The sequence below is a fragment of the Pelophylax lessonae genome (assembly GCF_965119305.1).
Source record: "Pelophylax lessonae genome assembly, chromosome: 11".
Lineage (NCBI taxonomy): Eukaryota > Metazoa > Chordata > Amphibia > Anura > Ranidae > Pelophylax > Pelophylax lessonae.
In genome coordinates this window covers 63863922-63880615 of record NC_138778.1, presented here as the reverse complement: position 1 = coordinate 63880615, position 16694 = coordinate 63863922, and the positions used below count along the sequence as shown (strand labels likewise).

At 43.0% G+C, this 16694-nt stretch overlaps 1 protein-coding gene across 2 annotated transcripts in view; it reads left to right on the top strand.

Moving 5' to 3' along the window:
• The window catches only part of MGAT5B (alpha-1,6-mannosylglycoprotein 6-beta-N-acetylglucosaminyltransferase B), a 300196-nt gene that overhangs the window by 251358 nt on the left and 32144 nt on the right, over nucleotides 1–16694 (top strand). For both annotated transcript variants that reach the window (XM_082272994.1, XM_082272993.1), the window contains exon 15: nucleotides 9653–9769. In XM_082272994.1, coding sequence (XP_082129120.1) covers nucleotides 9653–9769 — 117 coding nt within the window. The remainder of the gene's footprint in view (nucleotides 1–9652; nucleotides 9770–16694) is intronic.

Sequence of the window (16694 nt, the reverse complement as noted above, 5' to 3'; positions counted from 1 at the left end):
GCTCGAAATCGGAAGAAATCTTTGTGAGCAAGGGACAAGGCTGAAACAAACTATTTGAGGCCCGTTATCTTCTTGCCCTTCGATGGCGCTGCATTAAAAACAGGCATGATTCTGTGATGGACACCACTGCATTGGCTCAGGAATACTTGGGCCAAAAAATCTGTTACAGTCCGCCATGCTATCCAAAAAAGCAAGGTAAAGCTCTATCATGCAAAGAAGAAACCGTAGCTGAACATGATCCAGAAACGCCAAAGCTCATTTAAAATGGTCTGTGGCAAAAGGGAAAACTGTTCTGTGGTCAGACAAATTGAAATTTGACATTCGTTTTGGCAACTATGGATTAGGGATGATCGAACGGTTCAGGTCGACCATCGGTTCGACCCGAACATTGGCTGTTTGAGGTTCGGCCGAATTCCGAACCTTTTGCTGAAAAAGTTCGGAATTCGGCAACCAGAACCGACCAAAATGCAATGGGACAGGAAATGGGCTTTAAAAGCCCGTGATTGGACCAGAACCATTAGTAAAAGCCAATTGAGGGGGCAGGAGAATGCTAGGAATGTGATTGGAGTGACTAGGAGGTCCCTAGGCCAATCATTAGTGAATACGCCCCCCAGTATATAAGATAGCCCCGGCAAATTCCTAGCATTGTAATACAGGGACATGGAAGAGAGTGGAAGCAGTTCTGTTAATTTTGCTTCAAAAGTGTCATTTAGCATTTATTAGTGTGAGGAAAGGGATATCTAGTGTAGTTAGAGTGCTTTTTTCCACTTTAGTTAGATGCAAAAATTTAGTTTCTGTAGGGAAAGTGTTAAGTGCCAGGGTGACCGTAATGTAGTGTAGGGTGAACTGACTCTGACTGCTATGGCAGGGTGACCAAACCCTTCCATGTCAGGGTGACCACTATAGAGAAAAGATTGTTTCTCTTAGGTCACATTCAGAGCACTGATATGGCTTCTCGCCTGTCAGCCTGCTTTTTGGCTGCAGGCATTTATAGGGATTTTTTGAGGACATGTTTGGAGTCAGGCATGACATCTGAACATGTGTATAGGGGGTATATATACACACCCATGTATGTATATATACACCTGCACATATATAGGTGTGAAAGGAGCAGAACACTATTCTTGCGCTAATTAAATAATTAACACCAATATGGCTCCGCTCCTATAACACCTATATATGTGTAAGTGTAAAATACATATAAGTGTGTGTATATATATATACCCCTATACAGAAGTTCAGATGTTTTGCCTGCCTCCAAAGAACCCAAAAAAATGCCCAAAAAAACGCCAGCGCCAAAAAAAAAACTGCCCAGGTGTGTTTTTGCAGCTGGCGTTTTTTTTGGCATTTTTTGGGGTCTTTGGAGGGAGGCAAAACATCTGAACTTCTGTATAGGGGTATATATACACACACACTTATATGTATTTTACACTTACACATATATAGGTGTGATAGGAGCGGAGCCATATTGGTGTTAATTATTTCATTAGCGCAAGTATAGTGTTCTGCTACTTTCACACCTATATATGTGTAGGTGTGTATATATACCCCTATACAGAGGTTCAGATGTCATGCCTGCCTCCAAAGAACCCAAAAAAATGCCCAAAAAAAACCCTGCAATAACACACCTGGACGTTTTTTTGGCGCAGGCGTTTTTTTGGGCATTTTTTTGGAGGCAGGCAAAACATCAGAACTTCTGTTTAGGGGTAAATATACACACATACTTATATGTATATATACCCATACACATATATAGGTGTGAAAGGAGCAGAACACTATACTTGCGCTAATTAAATAATTAACACCAATATGGCTCCGCTCCTATAACACCTATATATGTGTAAGTGTAAAATACATATAATATGTGTGTATATATATATACCCCTATACAGAAGTTCAGATGTTTTGCCTGCCTCCAAATAACCCCAAAAAATGCCCAAAAAAATGCCAGCGCCAAATAAAAAACGCCCAGGTGTGTTTTTGCAGCTGGCATTTTTTTGGGCATTTTTTGGGATCCGACTTGCGGCGCGACCTTCACTGTGAGAATCTTGAGGGGGAACTCCACGCCAAAAATTGGAAAAAAACTGCGTGGGGTTCCCCCCCAGGTTCCAAACCAGGCCCTTCGGGCCCGGTATGGAATTTGAGGGTAGCCCCACGCCGAAAAAACTGAGTGGGGGTCCCCCCCAAAATCCATACCAGACCCTTATCCGATCATGCAGCCCGGGAGGCCAGGAAAGGGGAGGGGACGAGCGAGCGGCCCCACCCCCCCTGGACCACACCAGGCCACATGCCCTCAACATGGGGGGGTGTTGGTGCTTTGGGGCAGGGGGAGCTCTGCACCCCCCACCTCAAAGCACCTTGCCCCCATGTTGATGAGGACAAGGGCCTCATCCCCACAACCCTGGCCGGTGGTTGTGGGGGTCTGCGGGCAGGGGGCTCATCGGAATCTGGAAGCCCCCTTTAACAAGGGGCCCCCCAGATCCCAGACCCCGTCCCTATGTGAATGGGTATGGGGTACACTGTACCCCTACTCATTCACCACATAAAAGGCAGTGTATGGAAATAACGACAGGAGACGTTTTGGAAAGTTTATTAAAAATCTTCATCTGGCTCTTCTTGTCTTCTCCTCTCCGGGGTCTTCTGCTCTCCGGGGTCTTCTGCTCTTTTGCTGTCCGCTCTTCTTGTCTTCTCCTCTCCGGGGTCTTCTCCTCTTTTGCTGTCCGCTCTTCTTGTGTTCTTCTCTCCGGGGTCTTCTGCTCTTTTGCTGTCCCCTCTTCTCCTCTCTGGTCTTCTGCTCTTTTGCTGTCGGCTCTTCTTCCTCCGGTCCTCCTGCGACGACGTCTCCACTGATTATGCCGGTCTCTGGTCTCTGCAGCTTATTATATAGCCATTAGGGGCGTGGCCCCGATGACGTCATTGGGAGGCCCCGCCCCCTCATGTCACAGATGACGTGTTCTGTGACACGAGGGGGCGGGGCCTCCGATGACATCATCGGGCCACGCCCCTAATGGCTATATAATAAGCTGCAGAGACCGGAGACCGGCATAATCAGCGGAGACGTCGTCGCAGGAGGACCGGAGGAAGAAGAAGAGCCGACAGCAAAAGAGCAGAAGACCGGAGAGGAGAAGAAAAGAAGAGAGGACAGCAGAAGAGGGGACAGCAAAAGAGCAGAAGACCCCGGAGAGAAGAACACAAGAAGAGCGGACAGCAAAAGAGCAGAAGACCCCGGAGAGGAGAAGACAAGAAGAGCGGACAGCAAAAGAGCAGAAGACCCCGGAGAGGAGAAGACCCCGGAGAGGAGAAGACAAGAAGAGCCAAATGAAGATTTTTAATAAACTTTCCAAAACGTCTCCTGTCGTTATTTCCATACACTGCCTTTTATGTGGTGAATGAGTAGGGGTACAGTGTACCCCATACCCATTCACATAGGGAGGGGGTCCGGGATCTGGGGGGCCCCTTGTTAAAGGGGGCTTCCAGATTCCGATGAGCCCCCTGCCCGCAAACCCCCACAACCACTGGCCAGGGTTGTGGGGATGAGGCCCTTGTCCTCATCAACATGGGGGCAAGGTGCTTTGAGGTGGGGGGTGCAGAGCTCCCCATGCCCCAAAGCACCAACACCCCCCCATGTTGAGGGCATGTGGCCTGGTGTGGTCCAGGGGGGGTGGGGCCGCTCGCTCGTCCCCTCCCCTTTCCTGGGCTGCATGCTCGGATAAGGGTCTGGTATGGATTTTGGGGGGGACCCCACGCCGTTTTTTCGGCGTGGGGCTACCCTCAAATTCCATACCGGACCCGAAGGGCCTGGTTTGGAACCTGGGGGGGAACCCCACGCAGTTTTTTTCCCATTTTTGGCGTGGAGTTCCCCCTCAAGATTCTCACAGTGCAGGTCGTGCCGCAAGTCCGACTTGCGGTGCGACTTCCATTCAAATCAATAGGCTCCCATAGGGAACCATTGATTTTGAATGGAAGAAAAAAACTTATAACGTGGCTGAACGTAGGTTCATCACGTTCAGTCACGTTTAGTCACGTTCGGCCGCGTTTCTGCTTTTGAAACGTCGGGAAACACACGTTGGAACGCAAATAATTGCGTTCTAAAAAAAGTCCCTGAACGCAACTGCCTGCAAATGACTGTAAACGACCATGTGTACATGGGCAGATAAGATAACATGGAGCTGCATTCAGGGGCTTCTGAAAAAAACGCCCAACTGCTCCTAAACGGCCATTTCCAGCGTCCCGTGTACATGGAGCCTTAAAATGGTACATTTTCTCAGTTTAAACATTTGATATGTTTTTTTTTGTTTCGTTTTTTTCGATTAAAAATAAAATATGGGTTTATCACATTTGCAAATCATTGCATTCTGTTTTTATGTATATTTCACACAGTGTCCCAACTTTATTGGAATTGTGGTTGTAGATAAATGCTTTTGGAGACCTGGTAAAAAGCTATACAAAAGCACAATTCAACAAGCAGTAGCAGCACTGCTCTGCACCCTATTTTATGGGGGGGCCGTAATTCCACTTTATTTATTGGTATTCTCTGATCAGAAGCAGGCATCTTCATTATCCATCAAGCCTCCTTTAACACTTTCATTTACAGATTATGAACAGGGACTATTGGGTAAACTTCCATTCACCTTTAACCACTTGCCGACTGCCATCAGTATATTTACTGCGGCAGTCAGCCGCTCCTGGGCAAACCGACTCGCTCGCCCAGGAGCCTGTAGGGGCGAGCGCGCGCCGCCGGAGGCGTGCTCCCGCCCCCGCTCGTTCACGGGCATCCCCGTGTGTGTGACCGGCGGCTCTGATGTCCGCCGGCCACTCGCGATCCCGCTCAGGAGAGGGAGAAAGGCAGACGGCTGATGTAAACCAGGTCATTCTCCCTGGTGTAACTGCAGAGACTATACGAATATATGTAGGATCGTATGTCTCTGTGGTTACATCACTAGCCACGCCCCCCCCCCACAGTTAGAAACATGCCCCTAGGGATACATTAACCCCTTGATCACCAATAAAGTTAACCCCTTCCCTGCCAGTGTCATTTTTCCAGTAACAGTGCATATTTATAGCACTGATTACTGTAGTAATGTCACTGGTACCCCCAAAAGTGTAAAAAATGTCAGTCAAGGGTCTGATCTGTCCACCGCAATGTCGCAGTCCCGTAAAAAATATTGCAGATCGCCGCCATTACTAGTATAAAAATAAAACAATCAAAATGACATAAATCTTTCCCGTAGTTAGTAAACGCAATAACTTTTGCGCAAACCAATCAAAATACGCTTATTGCGATTATTTTTTACCAAAAATATGTAGCAGAAAACAAATTGGCCTAAAATGTTAAAAAATTTTGATTTTTACATTTTTTTGGGGAATTTCATATAAAAAATGTGAAAAATATTGTTATTTTTTTCAAAATTGTCGCACTTTTTTTGTTTATAGCGCAAAAAAAAAAAGTCGCACAGGTGATCAAATACCACCAAAAGAAAGCTCTGTTTGTGGGAAAAAAAGGAAGTCAATTTCATTTAGGTACAGCGTCACACGACCGCGCAATTGTCCGTTAAAGTCACGCAGTGCCGAATCGCAAAATAGGGCCTGGTCTTTGAGCAGCCAAATCCTCCGGGGGGGTAAGTGGTTAAAACGATTACAGGTATTAATCAGACCATTACGTTCAGTGGTAGACCTTTCTGCATCGGTAATGCTTTTTACACCATCACAAATTGAAAAGGGTTTATATTGATCTAAACACACGTAGAACGCTGTGCGTCGCACAGCAAACCTCGGGGAATTAATCATAGCCGCCTGGTAAAAAAACATAATTACCTTCATTAATTAAAGAAGATTTCTTGCTGTGTTCTGATGAATGGAGGTGTCTGTCACTGACTGTCAGAATCAGAGTGGAATTCATGCACGTGTGTGCTGATGTTATCACCAAGATTAGGACTTCTGAAAATAGAAAGAGTAAAAATATCAATAGGGTGGTGTGAATATGAGACAGAAATGTTAGGAATGAACACATTCTGAATATGTGTCATGCAGAAAGATGTCACAAGAGAGCTCTGTGCACCATATCTGTTTTTTAATTAACTTTTTTCTGTATTTTAATGTGAACAGCTGACAGGCTCTTGGCAGATCACATGCTGGAAAAATTTTATGTGCGCAGCACAATTTTTCACTTGGTAGTTTGCTAAATTATTGAATAAAATATTTAGAGAATAGCTCTGTTGTTCTGTCACTCAATAAAGGACCATGGCCATGCAATACAAGTAAAAAGGTCACTTTAAGGCATGTCCGCCAGCAGTCTCTGCTACTTCGGAAGCTACCAGGAGCAAAGTAAGGCTGGCCACCATACATGTTCAATTCTCTTGTACAATTTTCTGTTAGATTTACCAAAATCTATATAATATGAGGTCAAAACTAAACAGCACTTTTAATTGTATCCTATAAGGCAGGATACTATATAGTTGAAGGTAAATCTAAAGAAAATTGAATGTGTGGCCAGCCTAAATCTGTTACTGCAAGATATGGAATAGCATGTGACATTGCTGGTGCTTGGTGATTGGTCCAGCACTGTCACATGAGATAGTCCTGTGTAAGCTTCAGGGGACGGAACAGAATGGGATACAAAAGTTAAGTATAAGCTGCTGGGGAGGTAGCACGGACACTTTGTTTAAAAGTTTTTAAACATTTATTGTACTGTGCTAAGGTGTGAGCTTAAGCCCCCATGCACACAGGGCGTTTTTGGAGCTGCTGTTAGCAGCGTCAGACTTTTTTTTTTGCAGCTGCAGAATGCCCATCCATGTTATTCTATGGCCTCATGCACACATAGAGCTTTTAGGAGCTCCAAGTGGCATAGGCGTTTAATAGCTGCAAAAAAAAAAAATAGGACCAGTGCGTTCTGGAGCTGCAGCGTCAAGCTGTAAAAACGTCTGACACTGCTAAAGGCTGAATAACGTTAAACAGCGTTAAGCCACGTTTATACTTTTTTTTCCCCCATTCAAAATCAATGGTTCACTATGGGAGCCTATTGATTTGAATGGAAGGCGCATCGCAAGTCAGATCAGGATGATCCGACTTGCAGTGCGACTTGCACTGTGAGAATCTTGAGGGGGAACTCCACGCCAAAATGGGAAAAAAAACGGCGTGGGACTCCCCCCTAGGTTCCAAACCAGGCCCTTCGGGTCTGGGCTCGCTCGTTCCCTCCCCTTTCCTGGCCTGCCGGGCTGCATGCTCGAATAAGGGTTTGGTATGGATTTTGGGGGGGACTACCCTCAAAATCCATATAAGACCCGAAGGGCCTGGTTTGGAACAACGTTTTTTTTCCCATTTTGGCATGGAGTTCCCCCTCAAGATTCTCACAGCGCAAGTTGCACCGCAAGGTGGTGTTTGCAGATATCAAATATTGTATAGTATCGTCTGTCATTGGAGAAATATAGGAGTTATCATCGATGACTTCTGAAAATCCTAGTTGAATGATTTCATGCTGTTTCAATGGTGTCAAATATCCAGAGCAACTATATCTAAAAGCTACATACTGTATGATTGTTCAGGGTCCATCGTATTAAAGGATCAGCATGACTGCCAGGCAATTAACCTTTTCAGCAGGAGCTCTGAAATGCCGCCCCCCTTTCCTCCCCCCTTTCATCAATCTATCCATCCATGCAGCCTTCCTTATTTCTGCACTTGTCTCCTTTATTCCTTGTCCTCTAAAAGTGATCATATTCTAAGAGCAATTCTTTTTGGCTTCTGGGTTCCTCCCGGAATCTACAGCTGGTAAATTTTAAAGCAACCCTATTATAATAGAAATATGGGAGCTACCTTTGCTGACATTCTTTGGAAAATTCTAGTTGCCTGGGTGTTGACCCGGAAGAAATTTGTAGATAAGGAAAACATCAGAAGTCCTAATCTCCATACTTTTTAAAGGTCAATGGCTAAAAGTATGTTTACACTTTTATTTGGGGGGGGTAAAAACACATGGTTTGAGTAACACTGTTACCACCCTAATCACCCTCCCTTAAACTTATATTAAAGGTTTTTTTTTTAATAACAAACATGGTTTACTTACCTGATCTGTGCAGTGGTTTTGCAAAGAACAGCCCTGATCCTCCTCTTCTCAGGCCCCCTACCAGCACTCCCAGCTCTTGCGCTTCTCCAAGTGCCCCCATAGCAGGGTGCTTGCTATGGGGGACACTCGCACATGCTCACTCCTGAGCCCCGCTCTGTGTCGACACACAGAATGGGGATGAGCCATACCCCTCCTCCCTCGTCACTGGTGGTTATTGACAGCAGCAGGAGCCAATGAGGATGCAGGGACCTGGGAGAGCAGCTGCTCTCGTGCACAATGCTAGATCGCAATTGGGTAAGTATTGGGGGGGGGGGTTCCATGGTGAGCTGCATCCTGAGGGTTTGAAGGTAAAAAATCTTCATCCTTTAGAACCATTTTAAGATGCAAAGGCAGCAGATGGGAGTTTATACCTTTTCTCCTTGACAGATATAATGATTATAGGCCCAGGCTGCAACTGCCCCACAAGCGCATGCAATGTGCACTGGTATGGTGTGGGTTTTTAGAGATTAAAATGTCCTCTGAAAAATGATCCACCGCAGATCACTCTTCAGAGGGCTAATGCTGATTTAAACTAGCCCTTAAAGTACTGAAGCAAAGAGGTCAACATGACATATCAGGCAGCTAACATTTTCAGATGGAGAGATCAATAATGGTAGCTTTCGTTTTCTGTTAGGACATGTTTCGTTATCATAATTATGTTATAATTATGTTCTTTTTAATGCAAACAATTTTAAACTAAAAATAGTGCAAGCATGCACACTTGGATATCGGTGTTACCCTTTGCATTATACATATTTTATTTTATTTTATTAATATTCCTTCTTTGCATAAAATAAAAGAAAACTTTACTTTTGCTGTATGTACAGAAAGCATGTCTAGGTGCATATTTAAAGGTACATGCACTCTTAATATGAACAATGACTGCGAACAAAAGCTTTAAAATTTTATAAAACGGCCAGCAGTGTCTGGTCATAGTGGATGACCATTATAGCTCCCAAAACCAAATACAGGTAGTCCCCAAGTTACAAACATCTGACATACATACGACTCATACTTACAAATGGAGGGAGACAACAGGAAGTGAAAGGAAATCTAGCCCTAGGAAGGAAAATTTACTCTTGTAAGAGTTATCATGGGAAAAAGGTGTCTCCACTGAAGCTTTTTCACCAATCCTTATTTCCACGTCAACCCAACATTTTCAAAATCCAATTGTCATAGGGACAGAAAGTGAGGGGAAATCTTCTGGACAGGGGCACAGACAGTAAAGCAAACATTACAGGGGCATTAACCCTTCCTTATGCTATCCAAAAAAACATAAAAATATTTTTCTTGGCTGGAGTTACACTTAAAAAATGTACATGTTCGAACTTGTATACAAATTCAGATTAAGAACAAACCTACAGAACCTATCTTGTTTGTAACCCGGGGACTGCCTGTATATAAGGCAAATAAAATGCGTCCCTGGTTAAATTATAGTGGAACATACAACATTTGTGTCTTCAGTGTACTAAATTTTTATTTTTTTTGCTGAATTCGATTTTGTTGATATAAAATGTAATACATTTGAATGTCTCTCTATGTTCCCACCTTCTGCAGGTGTCATCACAACACCCGTACATGGAAATGACCATTGGGCGGCCACATGTGGTAACAGTGGACTTCAACAACACACAAGAGTTTGAGGCAGCAATCAAGTCTATCATGAGAAGCAAGGTAAATTGATGGCATTGTGGACCTCTTGAGAGGAAACAAAGTTCAGATTTTAAAGAAACCATGTCATTAAATAAAAACAGAGGCTGCCATTATTGACCCTTTCTTTATGAAAACGTAGTCATCGTGGACCGTCTTCAGTACTTTGAATCACTGGCCTGGAACAAAAATACAGGATTTGAGAGTTACCTGATCTGCATGTTTGATCTGAGTTGGTAACTTAGAAAGTATTGAAGCCAGTGGCTTAGCATGACATCCAGTCAGCTGTTTTTTTTAGATTGTGTAGTGGCTGCCTCTATATCTTTCTGTAGAGCTATTTACTTTATAGTAGACATTTCCTACTTTCAGGGTGGGTGGGCTCTTGCCATATTTTATAATTATGCACAGAATCCTTGCACATTATGGCACTCGTGCCCTCATGACATTGACGCTCCTATCACCACTCGCAATGTACTGTGCACTGTGAATTGCACATGGGCTACAGGTAATGAACGCATACTACAACTTGCTAGAAAAAAGGGGAATTATTTTTTTTTTTTTTTGCAGAAGAGACTTTGCATGTCTTTTCTTCTAAATAACTCTACCTAATAGCAGTTTTTTATTTTTATTTAGATTTTAGTCCCTCTTTGAGTATATTAGGTACAGCACTTTAAGAAGTTTCACGACTAGATTGCTGGATAGTGGACCAATTGTTTTGCTAGTCCTATGGTCATGTGATCTCTACCAAAAGATTAGGAAAGGCTAATTCCTGAAATAGAAAAATAACAAAGCAAAACATGAATGACTGTAGACACTAAGGGGTGTATTTATTGACCAGTGCAATACACCCAGTGTAAGTGCATGTACAATCATTCTGTGCCAATGGGGCAAAAGCAAATGTCATTAATTTCCTGTTTCCTGTGTTGTTTGAATGTTTTTTATTGATTTAAAACAGAAAATACAGTATTTAGCCACTAGATGGTGCTAAGCATCATAAGGATTTCCTTTGATACCCAGTGCCATATACTGGCCAAATGCTATATTTATCTTTTTAAATCAGTGGGAAAACATTAGACCAGCACGGGTAACAGCCTAAGCACAGAACTAATAGCTATGCAGATTTTCTTTAAATACACTCCTGTGTTCAGTACATTACTAACTATGACTAATACTTGAAATAAAATCTTGATTGGTCATAGTGATAACAATGGATTGTTTGTGTATCACATGCACATGCAAACTTAGGCTGGGCATACATGGAGCAAATTTCTTTCCTGCTCGATCCCCCCATCAACATAGATAGTGTTGATGCAGGAATCCTTCTTGCTGGACCATTGTCTTCTCCCGGTGGGGTGGATGGTGGAACCTGCCCATACAAGATGTGAACTGTGTATAGCCTGCCTTACAGGCTATATTCTTTGTTTTTGTACCTGTGCATAGTAAACCTCAAGCCTTTGTATGAAATTGTGCATATATTTTGGTGTTTGGTGCACAAAAGTTGAATGAACAGTTTGTGATAGCAACTCCACCAAAAAAACTCCATCAGAGTTAGATCCTGGATCAAGTTTTTAATTCTATCCGGGTCTCCATTGAATATGCAGTCACTTACACTGGATGGAAATTGTTGACTTTTTACTTACTTGTAAACATTATTCTTCGTTCACACAATGCCTGCAAAAAAAAAAATAGTAATGAACACTTGAATAAGAACACAAGAAAAAAATGCCTTTTCTATCTATAGAAGTAATAATGTACTGTGGAAAAAGTAAGTCCACCCTTGACATTGAAAGCTGGCAATGCCTCAAGTAGCAGAAATGTGTTCTTGTAGGTATTTTGTATCAATGCGTAACAGTCTCCGACATCAACTCGTGCAGGCCTTGAAGCAGTAAAGCAACTCCTAAGCCATCAGTCTTCGGTACATTGCCCCAGAAAGCCTGGCCTTTGCCTATATTTTCAATGACAAAGTGTAATCTAAGGTTCTTTTTGGATAGCAAAAGCTTTTTCTTAACACACATCATGTAGGAAAATTTGTGAAAACTGTCTATTGATGTACTTTGACCCCCAATTGTTGTAAGAGTTAATTGAACACCTTACAAGGAAATTTTGGGGTTTGTAAAGACTTCTTTTAACATTAAATGTTCAGAATTTGGGTTGAATTCAATGGGCTGGCCAGTTCTGGATAAGCTAGCAGTTGCTTGAAATGTATTCCCCTTGTAGGTTGTTTTCTTTATTTTGGACTTTCATTTTATTAAAGTGAATTCTTGAAGATGCAGACACATAATGATCAATTCATCTATAACTTGATTCTGTACCCTTACCTTGTTAGTTGCACATTATTGAAGGATCTACGTGAGTCTAATCTCTCTGTATACACTTAAATATACTGTATGCCTGTAGCCTACCTCTTCCACCGTGCTTCTAGCAGGAAATTGGCCCTTCTGGCTTTTGAGGGGCTATGTATATTTTGTTGTGAGTTCACAAAATGGTATGACTAAATGTTACATGGGGGCACTTTGCAATGGCCAATCAGTGCTGCATTGCAGAATAAAGGTAAGAGACTCAAAGGCTCCCAAATATACAGAATTCTGAGGACTTTGCTGGGACTCTGCAGGTTGAATGAGAGGCAGGGGGTGTACGGAAGGAAGACAAGAGCGGGCTATTCTTCAATTCCATTACATTGCCCTGAATTAAAAATTGGCAGCCACCATCTTATGTTTCTGAAGTGTATGAAATTGATAGTCAGTATGATAGTAATACAATTCATAAACTTTATATCTTAATAAAGTATTCATAACTACATTTCCAGACTCTCATAATCTCTCCTGGCTAATCCCACAGCCTATGTTAAACCCCAAATAATAATTTTATTAACACAACTCAAACCATTAAATCTCATCTAGGATTAACTGTTCAGTTAATTTTGCTGCTGTTCAACATTTATAAGTAGCAGCATTTCAAGGAATTATAGCAGAAATCCCAAAAAATGGCCAAATGCACAAATGAAATACATGTATATGGATAGTTTTTACTTTAGGGATTTCTGATACTGTTCAGCTAGTCATGCGATTTACATACCACCGTCATACTGCATAGCCTTTGTCTCAGCTTTACAGTTTGCTGTTCTTGCTGTGTAGCAGAGCGTCCCAGAGAGAGCCAGGAAAAGTTTTGTTCTGGGTTTACACATCTCCCAGGCTCCTCTCATACACATTAAGGGATCTCTGATCCACAGTCTAGTTCAGGTCTTGGTCCTCTCTCCAAGGTCAATTTATACTCACTTGAGACAGACAGCGAGTGCTCTCACACCTAGGGACCAGACAAGTCCTGTCTGGGAGAGCTGCAAAGGTCAGTAGAAAAGCAACAAGGTGTGTATGCAGAGACTGACAAGTATTAGGCTTGTTCAGCCTGATAGTAAGGATTGCAGTTTGTATAGTTCACTCCAGGACATGGCTAGGATTTTGTTTGGAAGTCTTTTTCTTCTATTTTCTTTTTTTTGGAACACTGTACAGCACCTGTGAATAGACTTGTATATAGCACCGATAAATCACAGCACTGTTGGCACTACCTCACTGGACTGCTATTTGTGCCTCAAAATGTGCTCACCCCAGGGAGCTTTTGTACCTGCTACCTTTCCCCAGCTTACATAGGGTGGAGGATGCTGGCAGTTGTAGAAAAAAGTTACTACTTAAAGGGCCAGTACCTGGAGTGACTGAATATGTAGGAAATCCTGAAACAGTTGATGCTAACGCTGCACAGCAGCAAGCAAACTCTTTACTTCAACAACAGATTGGTGCTGTACGAACATACATGGTTGATGTTTTAAAAATTGGCCAGTGCTGTGGAAACTGACAGAAAGGCACTGACTGAGGTGGTATAGACTCTTGCACAAAAGTCTCCTGCTAAAGCCAAAGGAGTTGGAGAATGCTCCTCAGCCATCCATGTGGGTCGCTTTTTATCCAGGATGTCTGCTGATGATGACCCAGGGGCCTTTCTTGTTACTTTTGAGAGATCTGGCCTAAAACCCAGTGGGCAGGACTGGTCGCCCCTTTACTTGGAGTCTGCGGATGCACCAGACTATGTGAGAGTCAAACAAGAAATCCTGGCATGACTAGGTGTTACCTTGGTGGTTCGAGCACAATGGGTCAGCAGCTGGTCCTTCCAAGTTGAGAGGCCTCCACGTTTGCAGATTTTTGACTTGATCCACCTGGTGCAGAAGTGGCTGCAATGGGAGTCCTGTCAAGAATAGTGAAGTCTGTTGTCATGGATCTTTACCCGAGGTCTTTGCCTGTCTCCCTACAGAAGTGCTTGAGCAAAGGGGACCCCAAGTCAGCCGATAATTTCATTAAGAGGCACTTTGCACACTAAGAGCTGCACAGAATTTCCACCCAAAGCCACAATCTCCCCAATCTCTCCAGGTAACCGGTAAGACTGTTCCAGGGGAAGTGGGTGGTGTGCATGGCAAGGAAACAGGTGGGGGGATGTTTGGTGCCAGATCTGAAGATTGGCATCCCAAACAAGGGAAGCCAGAGTCTGTCAGAAAACCTAATTGGATAAATGTCAAGTGTTTCTGTTGTCAGGAACCGGGACATATTGCAGCAAACTGTCCATTGGCAAATAACCCATTGCAATGTGACGTAGGTTTCAGACAGCAGTCTGCTTACTTCTGTTTCATGCAGTGAAGCACCAGGTCTGGGAATACACATATGCCGAATGACTGTTGATAATAAGCCTGTTATGGCCTTGCTGGACTCAGGAAGTTTGATTACCTTGGTTAAAGTTAATATGATTAAGCCTGTGAATTTTCATGTTAAAATAAATTATGTGATTTGTATACATGGGGATATCCGGGAGTATCCTAATGCCACTGTCAATTTTAAATCTGACGTAGGAACTTTGACTCATCTGGTTGGAGTTGTACCCACAGGCCACAGAGGTCATAATTGGTGGGGATTTCCCCAAGTTTTGGAAACTGTGGGATCAGCCAGACTTAATTCCAGTAGCGGAATCAGAGGCGAAGCCAGAATCGCTGGCAAACACAGACAATGTGGGTTCAGGAGACTCCTCTCAGGGATCCCCAGGTTTTCCTTTCTCTGTTATGGCAGGAGAACTGGAGGCAACAAAGGAAGTCCCCACAGGCAGTGAAAATGGACAGCCTTCTGCTGACACTGATGCTACATTCGAATTTACTGATCTTAATATGCACAAGAAAAACTTTGGTGCTGAGCAGAGAAAAGACCCTACTCTTGCCAGGGAAAATGTAGTAGTGATGGACAGGACCCTAAGACCTCCCCAACAGTATGCAGCAGCCTATCTGGACAACATAGTGGTATATAGCACTGACTGGGAGTCTCACTTGCCCCATGTTCAGGCTGTCCTAGATTCTCTCTTCAAGAAAGGTTTTATGGCAAATCCCAAAAAATGTGCCATTGGCTCAGAGGAAGTCAGGTATTTGGGCTACACTATTGGCCATGGAGTCATAAAAACTCAGCTGAACAAAGTAGAAGCCATTCAAGAATGGCCACGTCCTGCCAACAAGAAGCAGGTGAGAGCCTGTCTTTGGATTGCTTGTTACTATAGAAGGTTTATCCCCAATTTTGCAGCTTTAGCTGCCCCACTGACTAACCTTACAAAAGGGAAATACTCGGTAATGGTGAAATGGTCCTCGGTAGCAGAGGAGTCTTTTCAGGTCCTGAAGAAGGCTTTTTGAGCCCAACCAGTGCTAAAATCCCCTGATTTCTCCAAGGATTTTTTTTGTTCAGATGGATGCATCTAATGTAGGTATTGGGGCAGTACTGTCACAGGTACACAATGGGGAAAAACACCCAATGAACATAAGATTTATGCAGTCATTGAAAAGGAATGAAAAGCCAAGTGGGCCTTGGACATGCTGAGGTACTATTTTTTAGGGCGCCAGTTTGATTTAATAACTGACCATGCTCCCCTCAAATAGATGGCCCAAAAGAAGCAGACAAATAGATCTGTGAACCAGTGGTTTTTGGCTCTACAAGATTACTCCTTCACGGTAAAACACATGCCAGGTGTTATGATAGGGAATGTCTCGTGTTCACTCCTTTTGGGTTACAAGTATTCCAACCCTGGGGTTGGAACAAGGTGGGGGGGAATATGTAGCAAAGCATCCAAGAAAAATGGGAAATGTTTTGTTTGGGGTTTACACATCTCTGATTCACGGTCCAGTTTGAGTTTTTGGCCTTTCCTCTAGGTCAATTTATACTCACTGGGAGAGCTGCTAAGGTCAGTAAAAAAGCAAACAAGTATTGTATGCAAACACTGACAAGCATTAGGCTTGTTCAGTCTGATAATAAGGATTGCAGTTTGTATAGTTAGTGCCGGGACAGCGCTATGGTTTTGTTTGAAAGTTTTTTTTTTCCTATTTACATTTTTTTAGAGAACTGTACAGCACCTGTAAATTGACTTGTGTATAGCATAGTTTGTCACTACCTCACTGGACTGTTATTTGTGCCTCAAAATGTGCTCACCCCAGGGAGCTTTTGTACCTGCTACCTTCCCCCAGCTCACACCTGTTAAATTGACATTAAAAAATGCTGAAACTTTGAAATAGTGGTGTCACCTGTCTACATTTATGTAGGGGCATCTGAATCACAAGAACGGCTAAACAGAAATACAAGGCTTTTGGCAACAAAAACAGTTCTACTTTTGCATTCATTACCAGCGAAAACATAACCCTATTGGAACATGACAGATGTTAAAGTTTCTGTAATTTTAGCAAGTTCCTGACATTTGTAGATTTACCATGTCTGTAAATGTATAATTGTCTGCATAAACCCATGGTCTGCAGTATATTACAGTATATAACCATATAAAAGAACATCTAGGTATCAGTGACCATAACATGATTTTATTTAATGTTAGCTGTAGGCAACAAGCTCATGCTGGAAACATAAAAGCACTAAACTTTAAGAGGGTGTAGCCA